The sequence below is a fragment of the Microtus oregoni genome, unplaced genomic scaffold (genome assembly GCF_018167655.1).
Source record: "Microtus oregoni isolate MIOR12 unplaced genomic scaffold, Mior012 000019F_ref0000042, whole genome shotgun sequence".
NCBI classification, from domain to species: Eukaryota; Metazoa; Chordata; class Mammalia; order Rodentia; family Cricetidae; genus Microtus; species Microtus oregoni.
In genome coordinates, this window is record NW_024543078.1 from 10412192 (window position 1) to 10423296 (window position 11105).

The 11105-nt window shown below is 55.6% G+C and overlaps 1 protein-coding gene across 1 annotated transcript; it reads left to right on the forward strand.

Annotated features, from left to right (window-relative positions):
* The first annotated feature begins 353 nt into the window (after nucleotides 1-353).
* On the forward strand, nucleotides 354-3973 carry Fem1a (fem-1 homolog A). Its single transcript, XM_041669091.1, has one exon. It carries the CDS (start codon nucleotides 464-466, stop codon nucleotides 2426-2428), a length of 1965 nt encoding a protein of 654 aa, XP_041525025.1. The 5' UTR covers nucleotides 354-463; the 3' UTR covers nucleotides 2429-3973.
* The last annotated feature ends 7132 nt before the right edge of the window (nucleotides 3974-11105 follow it).

Consider the following 11105-nt stretch of genomic DNA (forward strand, 5'->3'; position numbering starts at 1 on the left):
CTTCCAGGGAGCAGGGCGGGAACCCCCTGTATAATCCCTGCCGGTGCCGGTGTCCTTTGTAGAACGGAGCGAGAACGTGCTTCCTGCAGTCCGCCGTACACTAACGGGACGTGCGTGACCGATTTCCCAGGGTCGCACTCATCTGATCGTTGGCCTGGCCTGGCCAAATTGCTGTCCTCCCTTCGGCACTGCCCACCACTTTGCCTTCGATTCCCAGAGGCTCTCCCTATGCCTTTCGGGAAATGTAGTCTTTTCTCCTCTCTCCGCTCTCATCTCGGTACCTCCGGCAGGCGATCGCTCACAGGACTCCATTTCCCAGCATGCCTGCGCCGAGTCCGTCCGCGCCCCGTCGCGGAGGCCATTTCGTTCCGCCCGGAGACCGCTAAGATGGCGGCGGGGGAGAAAGTGAAGGTTGTCTCCTGCGACAGGCGGCCCGGCTAGAGCCGGCAACGTGGCGCCCAGCATGGATCTGCACACGGCGGTGTACAATGCGGCGCACGACGGCAAGCTGCAGCTGCTGCAGAAGCTCCTGGCCGGCCGCGGGCGGGAGGAGCTAGACGAGCTGCTGGGCGAGGTGGCGGGCGGCGGCACGCCGCTGCTGATCGCGGCGCGCCGCGGACACCTGGACGTGGTGGAGTACCTGGTGGACCACTGCGGCGCCAGCGTGGAGGCGGGCGGCTCGGTGCACTTCGACGGTGAGACGATCGAGGGCGCTCCGCCGCTCTGGGCCGCGTCGGCGGCGGGCCACCTGGCCGTGGTGCGGAGCCTGCTGCGCCGCGGCGCCTCGGTCAACCGCACCACCCGCACCAACTCCACGCCGCTGCGCGCCGCCTGCTTCGACGGCCACCTGGACGTGGTGCGCTACCTGGTGGGCGAGCACAAGGCCGACCTGGAGGTAGCCAACCGCCACGGCCACACGTGCCTCATGATCTCCTGCTACAAGGGCCACCGCGAGATCGCGCGCTACCTGCTGGAGCGCGGTGCTCAGGTGAACCGGCGCAGCGCCAAGGGCAACACGGCCCTGCACGACTGCGCCGAGTCCGGCAGCCTGGAGATCCTGCAGCTGCTGCTGGGCTGTCACGCGCGCATGGAGCGCGACGGCTATGGCATGACCCCGCTGCTGGCCGCCAGTGTCACCGGGCACACCAACATCGTGGAGTACCTCATCCAGGAGCAGCCCGGCCACGGGCATCTCTCGGGGGTGGAGCTGCCCAGGGAAGGGTCCCCCCAGGGGGCAAGCAGCGGCCGCTCCACCCCTGAGGAAGCAGAGCCTTATGAGAGCTGCTGTCCCACCAGCCGTGAAGCGGCCGTGGAGGCTTTGGAGCTGCTGGGAGCCACCTACGTGGATAAGAAAAGGGATCTGCTCGGAGCCCTGAAGCACTGGAGAAGGGCGATGGAGCTCCGCCACCAGGGTGGGGACTACCTCCCCAAGCCCGAGCCCCAACAGCTGGTTCTGGCCTACGACTATTCCAGGGAGGTGACCACGCCCCAAGAGCTGGAGGCCCTCATCACAGATCCTGATGAGATGCGGATGCAGGCCCTGCTGATACGGGAGAGGATCCTGGGCCCCTCGCACCCTGACACTTCCTACTACATAAGGTACCGGGGTGCTGTCTATGCAGACTCTGGAAATTTCGAGCGCTGTATCCGTCTTTGGAAGTATGCCTTGGATATGCAGCAGAACAACCTGGAGCCGCTGAGCCCCATGACGGCCAGCAGCTTCCTGTCATTTGCAGAGCTCTTCTCCTATGTGCTGCAGGACCGCTCCGCCAAGGGCAATCTGGGCATGCAGCTTGGTTTTCCCGACCTCATGGGTGTGCTCAGCAAAGGGGTACGGGAAGTGGAGCGAGCCCTGCAGCTGCCCAAGGAGCCGGGGGACTCGGCGCAGTTCACCAAAGCCATCGCCATCATCCTTCATCTGCTGTACCTGCTGGAGAAGGTGGAGTGCACCCCTAGCCAGGAACACCTCAAACACCAGACAGTCTACCGCCTGCTCAAGTGTGCCCCGCGTGGCAAAAATGGCTTCACCCCACTGCACATGGCAGTGGACAAGGAGACCACCAACGTGGGCCGCTATCGTGTGGGCGTCTTCCCCTGCCTGCATGTGGTCAGGGTTTTGCTGGACTGCGGGGCTGACCCCGACAGCCGGGACTTCGACAACAACACTCCACTGCACATTGCTGCTCAAAACAACTGCCCAGCCATCATGGACGCACTCATTGAGGCCGGGGCCCACATGGATGCCACCAACGCCTTCAAGAAGACTGCCTATGAGCTGCTGGACGCCAAGCTGCTGGCCAAGAGCACCGTGCAGCCCTTCAACTATGTAACACTGCAGTGCCTGGCCGCCCGTGCCCTGGACAGGAACAAGGTCCCTTATAAGGGCTTCATCCCAGAGGAGCTGGAGGCCTTCATCCAGTTGCACTGAGCCTGACCCGCTACCCGCCTGCACTTTGGCCTTCTCCCAGCAGAAGCATCCTGTCCCCTTGGCCTACTGGCAGTGGAGTGAGCCCGACTGTTGGTTCTAGAAACCTTCAGGGTCACGTGGTAGGAAGATGGTCTTTCTCCGTGGCAATGCAGAAGGGTACCGGGCCTCCTCAGTGGCATCTGTCTGGGTCTGGAGACCTCTGCCCTGTCACCTGGTCTCCAGCTAGCTTGTCCTGGAGTCCTATGTACCCGACACTGTCAAGATGGAGTCAGAAGTCACTGGCGCCTTCCTGCAGTGGGGCACCTGCCACCTAGATGTTTGCGGTTGGTTTGTTGTTTACTAAGCAAGTGGGCGACAGCTTGGAGCCCACGTTCTGAGGTTTTTGCTCGGTCTTTTTTTCCTTGGTTTCTGTTTGTTGGACTCAGTGACTTAGTTTGAAGTTGCTGCCAGGACTTTGGTGTGGCCACAGCTGAAACCAGCATGAGCTGTGAGTGCAGACCTGTGACAGACTTGCTGCGAAGCCTCCCAGCTTCCACACTGCTTAGAGAGAGGACTGTCCCCAAGAAGAGCTAGAGCAAGTGACAGAAACAGCCAGGCCGACGACTGCCTCCAGCCCCATCCTGTGGGATGGCTGGCAGGTGCTCTGGTCACCAGGTCACATCCGTGCCACACTTGTCCTGTCTCACCTGACCCCAGATCTTCGTGAAGAGTACATAGTATCCCCACTAACTGCCAGGAGTGGGAAGGTGGGGAGCTGCCCAGGGCTGGGATAGGCCACCCGGGCCCTGAGTGCAGCCCTAGGGGTGCACACCGCCTGAACAGCACCAGCCTGGGGCTCCACCAGCTCTTGTCCCTGTCCTTTACCGTGAGTGGGATTAAACCTGCATCACCCCAAGGCAGGAGGTGCACATCCCTGGCTTGTGGGAACCAGCTGCAAGGGGAGAAAGTCTAGTGTAGAGAGGCCAGTCCCTCCCTTGGCCGTGGAAGCCGTGGAAGCCGTCCCGCGAGGACATCGGTGTGTGATTGCAGTGTTAGGTAGCTTGTTCTCTGTATAAAACAAGCCTTAGGCCTTACTGGGCAGAGCCTCACTGCCCTGCCATCCGAAGCTCAGGGCAAACATGAACCCCTGTGAGTCTTGGCACTTATATTTATTGATTAAAATACAGGTATGTGAAGGAATCTGCCTAGCAGTTAATTGATGTGGGCAGGTCGTGGGCGGGGAGCCAGGTGAGTGCCTGTCAAGAATGCCTGTACACAGACCCGCCATCTGAGCACGGCTGAGGCTGAGGCAGGAGGATCACAAGGTGGAGGCCGTCCTAGAGGACAAAGTGAGTCCAAGCACAGCCTGAGGTGACATTAAGTCAAGACCCCCACCCTCTTAAAACCGTCTCCTGTGAGATACGGGCCCTACCGAAGTGCTCAAATGTGCCCCTGCGTCACGGTAGCTGCCTTCTGAAGGAGCTGTTTCCACTCAGGTGCCTGTGAGCTAGTCCAGAGAGGTTAAGATCACCAGCCGAGGGCCTAGGGACATGTAGCACATGACCAGAGGGCAGACTTGAACTCTCTCTGAGCAGTTGACGTGCCCAGATCCATTCCTCTGCCTCAGCCCCCTGAGCATCTGGCTCTGGGCCTGGCTCTGCTGGACATCCCTGGGAGGGTTGATCTTGCAGCTCCCAAGGGGTTCTCCTTGGTGGGAACAACAGAATCAAAGATTTCCTGCCAAATCCCTACAGGGTCCGCCTGTCCTTCACTATGTGGTGTCTGTGATTGGACAAGCCTGTGTACCCCAGCCAATCACAATAGCCTGTGAGTTAGCTGCAGTGATTGGTTACAAGGTAGCCTAGAGACCTGCGGTTATAAGGTTGGAGTTCTGGGGAGGAATTAAAGACTAAAGCAGGGGCCAGGCGGTGGTGGCGCACGCCTTTAATCCGAGCACTCGGGAGGCAGAGGCAGGCGGATCTCTGTGAGATTGAGGCCAGCCTGGTCTACAGAGCACATTCCAGGACAGGAACCAAAAGCTACGGAGAAACCCTGTCTCGAAAAATCAAAAAAAAAAAGACTAAAGCAGGGTTTGGTGCGTTTGGGAGGCAGAGGCGGCTGGATCTCTGTGTGCAGGGCCATCCTGGTCTACAGCCAGGGCTACTAGAGAGACTGCCCTCCAAAACAAAGAGTCATGCAGGGGAGATGACTCAGTGGGTAAGAGCTTGCCACCCGTGAGACTCCAGTTCAACCCCTCAGAACACAGCACCGTTGTGGGTGGGCAGAAAGACTGGGAACAAGGAGGGGGAACCCTAACCCCAGTGTGGGGGTGCCAGTCACAGGTGGGTGACATGTCCCCATTTGACGCCACACCCCATCACAACAGACGGGCGCTTGGTGCAGTGTTCTCTGTTCATATGGAACAGGGCAGTGGCACAGACTGTTCCTTGAGGCTGCACCAGTGTCTGCTATTTCTAGGTAGGGAGCATTCCTGCCCCAGGTTAAACATAGCCCAGTATAGAGCCATGTCACTGGGCACTCGGCCAGTGTTACAGAGGGCCCAAGAGGATGGCAGGAGAATTGACTGGCATAGCAGGTGTGGGTGAGGAGGAGGTGGGCCTGGCGCTGTGCATTTGAGACTCCACACCCGCAGCCTGTCAAGGAGTGAGAGTAAACCAGGCGCCATCACACCCCTTCAGTCCCAGCAGGGGAGGCCCGGCTCCCTATGCTCCCTGTGCGGTTCAGGACAGCCAGGGCTACAGTGAGACCCTTTCTTGGGGACAGAAACAAACTCCAAGTGAGCTTGGTGGAGCCTGACCTGCAGAAGCTCTCTAGATCACCCACGAGTCTCCCAGCGCAGCCTTCCAGGCTCTTTCCTTCTTAGCTGAGTGCTTACTCGCTTTTTAAATTATGTGTGTTTCAGAGGGCATGCATGTGAGCGCAGGGTCTGCAGAGGCAGGAAGTGTCAATTCGCCCGGATCTGGAGCTGTGCTTTTTAGGCAGCAGGCTCCTGTAGCCCAGGCTGCCTCATCTAGAGTGCCGGGGTGACAGGCCTGTGCCATCGTGCTCAGTTTGCAAAGCTGTGTTTACATATACACACAGTTTTTAGCACATCGATACTTCAGAGGTGCACAGCCATTGCCATTTCCAGAGGTCCCCCAGAAGCTGATTTTCAGACCTGGGGGAAGGGGTCAGCAGTAAACATTGTGGATGGAGCCCTGGGACCCAACCCCCAGCACTGAGAGAAACACTTTTTAAAAACTAACGTTGACTTAACAAACAAGAGCTCTGGCTGGAGAGATGGCTCAGAGGTTAAGAACACTGATGATACGGAGGACTTGAGTTCAATTCCTAGCAACCACACGATGGCTCACAGTCGTATATAATGAGATCTGGTGCCCTTTCCTGGTGTGCAGGCAGACATGCAGACAGAACACTGTATACATAATAAATAAATCTTTATACAAAAAGGAGGGCTGGCAGGGAAAGATGGGCGGGATGAGTGAGTGAGGCTGGATCGCCAGCAGAACCAGAAGGACAGAACCCTCAAAATTAGAATTCAATGTGGGCGTATCAAAGCTGCAGAGCCGTGGTCACGGCATTGACCTGCTCACATCTGGTGAGGGGTCTGAGAGCCTAAGTCTTCAGGGAGAAGAAACCCCCTTCTCACTTACCTGAGATTCTGACCACATCCCAAAGCTGCTTAAAGGCCTGGGCCACAGGACAGGCTAAAAATAAAAGCCTTGCCCTGGCATCTGGCAGGAAACTGACCCAGGCAGGAGACGGCACTCTTTGGGTGCCCATCTCAAGGTAGAAAAGCCCCACTCAATCTTGGAGATGGATACCACCTCTCTGGGCCTCAGTTTCCCTGCCTGCAGATTTGGAAGGAACACTGTGCCCCTCCAGGAAGGGCATCTGGATGGCCCCTATTGCTGTTTTTGTCCCAGGGCAGAAACACTCAGCAGTCTGGACTGTGCTTGTGACCTCAGGTTGCTGCTCTGGGTGCCCCGATTGAAAGTCTGTTCATGGTGGCGCCGCCTTGGCATGTCCCATCATCCCCCACACTCTTTAACATGCTATAACCATCCCACAGCCCAGGCTGAACGCAAACTCGCAAACTCGCTACTTAGCTGAAGTTGACCTTGAACTGTTGGTTCACTGGGGATGGGCCCCTCAAAAGCTCCACACTCCTCCCCAGCTGTGCCCTGCATCCTCAGGTGGACTCATTCCCGCCTGCCTGCCAGTTCCTACTGTGCCCTCAGCATCCTCACCGCTGGCCTTGGAGCTCACAAAGGTGGAGGCAGGGACCACAGCAGGCATCACATCAACTCCCGTCAACGTTCCCGGAGTGAGGGTAGAACGAACAGGACCCACCAGCCAGCAGGAGGGGACAGGGACCAAGGTAGAGCTGAACGTCAGCTGAGAGTCAGCCATTTCCTGGTCACCTGCTGAGTACCAGAGGGTGGTTGGTAAATAGTGGAGTAGTGTGTGGTAGTGGGGACCTGTGGAAGACTAGGTAGGTGGCGTGTAAGGGGTTTTGATTTGGGGTTTGTGTGTTTGCTTCGGAAATAGGGTCTCACTATGTAGCCCAGACTGGCCTGGCATAAGTTTTAGTTTTTAATTTGAAAGGTTTTTGTTGAGTTAAGGCCTCTCAAGTGCTGAGGTGGCCACATGAGCTTCTGGCCTGGGTTAAAGGGCTGACCTGAAGTGAGTCTGGGCTAGGGGTGTGTGTCAGCAGTGCAGCATCTGTCTGTCTGTCTGGGGTGTGTGTCAGCAGTGCCGCATCTGTCTGTCTGTCTGTCTGTCTGGGGTGTGTGTCAGCAGTGCCGCATCTGTCTGTCTGTCTGTCTGGGGTGTGTGTCAGCAGTGCAGCATCTGTCTGTCTGTCTGTCTGGGGTGTGTGTCAGCAGCGCAGCATCTGTCTGTCTGTCTGTCTCTGGGGTGTGTGTCAGCAGTGCAGCATCTGTCTGTCTGTCTGGGGTGTGTGTCAGCAGTGCCGCATTTGTCTGGCTCGGTAAGGGCTCTGAGTTTGATCCCCAATGCCAGAAATAATCGTGTTTGTGCACGCGTATACACATGTGGATACGGATGTACACACACACACACACACACACACACACACACACACACACGTCTGGAGGCCTGGGAGTGTCAGCATTCAAAGAGCTGCTCACCTTGGCTGTTTGGTGGTTTGTTGGGTTTGCATTTGTGTGTGTTCTATGTTGTGTGTGTCTTTATGTTGTGTCTGTGTGTCTCTGTATATGTGTGTATGTGTGTGTGTGTATGTTGAGTGTGTGAGTGTCCACACACATGACCCTTCTGTGAAGCTCAGAGAACAACTCTGGGTACTTGCCTGGGTTTGCACACAGGCCGCAGGCTTGGCCACAAGTGTCTTGTTGTCTGAGCCCTCTGCTGGCTGATTTTGAGTCATTCTCACTGACCTACAGCACAGGTTGGGATCCTAAGTGTGCACCAGCTGTTTCACTCGTGCAGGATCAGGAGCACGGTACCCGCTAAGCCCTCTCACCGCAGTGAGAGGAGGAGAGTGCCACCCAGCGTGCATCCAAGTCCTTTCTGGAACAACCTGTAGGAACCCACTGTGCCCCTAGGGCTGTCATCACCTTCCAGAAAGTTCTCCCCGGTGTGGGCAGAAGCCAGGAGGGCCTTGGCAGGTGGCACAGCTTCCTCTTTTCAGTTCCCCGAGTAGGGCCCACAAGGCTGGTTGGAGCCAGGTCATGGTAACCCTGGACTCAGCCCAGCAGTACACTCGGGGCCCAGGAAGTGGCGTTGCCAGATGCTTCTAGAACAAGCTGCAAACATGAGCAGAAGCCTGTTCCTGTCCCTGGCTCACCCCAGCTGTCTACAGACACGGGAGCCACTCCGCTGCCTGTGAGGCCACTAGGCCTCACCACCCCTGAGTTGGAGCCCTGGGACCCAACAGAAAGAGAAGACTGTTAGCTTGTGCTGTAACCTCCACACACCTGCTCACATAAAAGAAGTGTAAAAACACATTCTGCCCAGGTCAAACCCCAGCCACACAGACTTGGAGAGAACATTTGAAAAACAATCCCTTAAGAACGTCCAGCATGGGGCGGGGGGTGGTCAGGGGCTGGAGAGATGGCTCAGAGGTTAAGAGCACCAGCTGCTCTTCCAGAGGTCCTGAGTTCAATTCCCAGCAACCACATGGTGGCTTACAACCATCTATAATGAGATCTGGTGCCCTCTTCTGGCCTGCAGGCAGAACGCTGTATACGTAATAAATTTTAAAAAATCAAAAAAAAAAAAAAATGTCCAGCATGAATCCCAGGAGGTAGGGGCAGTTGGGTCTCTGTGAGTTTGAAGCCAGCCTGGTGTTCAGGACAAGCAGAACTACAACATGAGACCCATCCCACCCCACCCACCACCCAACAGAAATCACAAAGGGCTAGCTAGGGCCACACCCTGCTGAGGCTGCTACCAGGGGACATTAGACTAGGGACCCTGGAGGTCAGAGAATGTCCAGCCAAACTTCCAGCCCCTCAGACTTCCTCTTCCAGAAACTTCCTTTAATCAAGCCACCAGTTCTGCCCCGTCACAGCCCTAAGACTGTAAATGCACAGACATGGCCTTGCTGTGTCCCAGTGCCCAGCACAGCGCAGGTCCACGCACAGCAGGTACAAAGTAATGACTAGTTAAAAGTTCATGTAGGTTAGAGCTGTGGCTCAAAGGTAGACCACCTTATCCACCTCCACAAGCAAATTTAAGAGGGAACCGTGTAGAAAATGTACACTTTTTGACTTGAGACAGGGTCTCCCACAGCCCAGGCTGGCCTCAAACTTGTTAAGTAGCCAAGATTGGCCTTCAATTCTTGGTCTTTTTTCAGTCTCCCAAGTGCCAGAATAATTAAATTACATTTCTTGCTCTATTGTGGGTGTGCGCATGTGCACTGTGTATGGCCCTTCCCGTGTGGGTCCTGGCAAGGGAACTCAGGTCAGGAGGCTTCATGACAAGCACCTCTACCAGCTGAGCCATCTCTCCGGTCCCTGTCCCCGCCCCCCGCCAAATCCAGGGGGAATGAATTGACAGGGAGCTCTCTGCCCTTCCCTACCTGTCCTCCCTACACCTACACCCCCTTCCCACTTCCCCCCACTGTACCCCTAACACACTCTGTCCTGCCCCAGGGCCTTTGCTTGGGCTCTCCTGTCCACGTACACCGCAGGACAGGCTGTCACCTCCCTGCCCATTCCAAGTTCCTTTGAGCTTTCCTAAGTCCCCTGGCTTTCTTTACTTTCTTTACTCCTTTTCCTCTTCTACACCCTGGAACCGCGTAGCAAGAGCCCAGCCCCTTTCCAGCCTCTGACCCCAGCAAACGGACAATCCCACACAACCATTGGTCAGATGACTTCACTGCCCTCCTAGAATCTCCGACCGGTGCTGGTTTCACTTCAGCTCCGCCATGCACAGAACAGCCCTGACCAGGTCTGACTCAGAGACTGAAATAGCGAGGGGAGTGATTCATGCCCCTCCTGCAGCATCAGTCAGGGCCTGGAACAGCCCTCAGGCTTGGCTGTTTGTGGGATGGCCCCGCAGTTGCCCGTCCTGGGAAGTCTAGCATTGTGCTCCCCTAAATTCTGACTAGAGTGATGCTGAGAGCCAGAATTCAGTGCTGGGCCTCAGTTCTCCCCATCTGTAAAAATGGGTCCACATTTCACAGAGGGCTGGGATGTCTGAGCACATTAAAATCTCCTGGTTTTCTGAGACAGGGTTCATCTGTGTAGCTCAGGCTGTCCTGGAACTCACTATGTAGACCAGGCTGGCCTTGAACTCACAGAGATCTGCCTGCCTCTGCCTCCCAAGTGCTGAGATCAAAGGTGTGTGCCACCAACGCCTGGCTCACTCAGGGCTAGGTAAAGAGACCTCGTCACAAACTAAACACAAATAAATAAAGAGTGGGGGAAACAGGATAAATAAATGATAAGAAAATGAATGCACAGGGATGGCTGAGTGGTTAAGAGCAGTGGTTCAGAGACCCCGAGTCCAGTTTCCAGCAACCACAACTGTCTATAACCAGCTGCTCCCAGCCTTCCTAACGCGGAGACCCTTTCATACAGTTCCTCATGTTGTGGTGACCCTCAACCACAGAAATGTTTTCCTCACTACTTCATAGCTGTAATTTTGCTACTGTTAAGAATTGTAATGTAAATTTCTCAGTTTTCCAATGGTCTTAGGTGACCCCTGTGAAAGGGATGTTGGGCTCCAAATGGGTCGCGACCCACAGATTGAGAACCACCCGTAACTAGTTCATGAGACCCAATGCCTTCTTCTGGTGTGCATACATGCACAAAGACAACTATATACATAAGACACAAAAGTGAGTAAAAAAAAATCCTTTAAAAAATAAAGGAGTGCTTACTGTTCTTGCAGAGGATGCTGGCTGGGTTTCGAGCACCCACAGCAAGGGGTTCACATCTGCCTGTAACTCTCTGACTTGCAAGGTGCACATAAACTCACATAACCTGGCACACATACCCATAAATAAAAATAATACATCTGTTTAAAAAATTAAAACCGATAAATAAGTTGAGGTGAGACAGCAGAGGGCCAGAGATGCAGAGTCGCACAGCCTTGGCTGAACTTCACCACACGCTCACACGCCAAGGAAAACCCGCTGTAGCAAAATCTGTCAAATGATTTAAAAAAAAAAAACCAAAAACTTTCT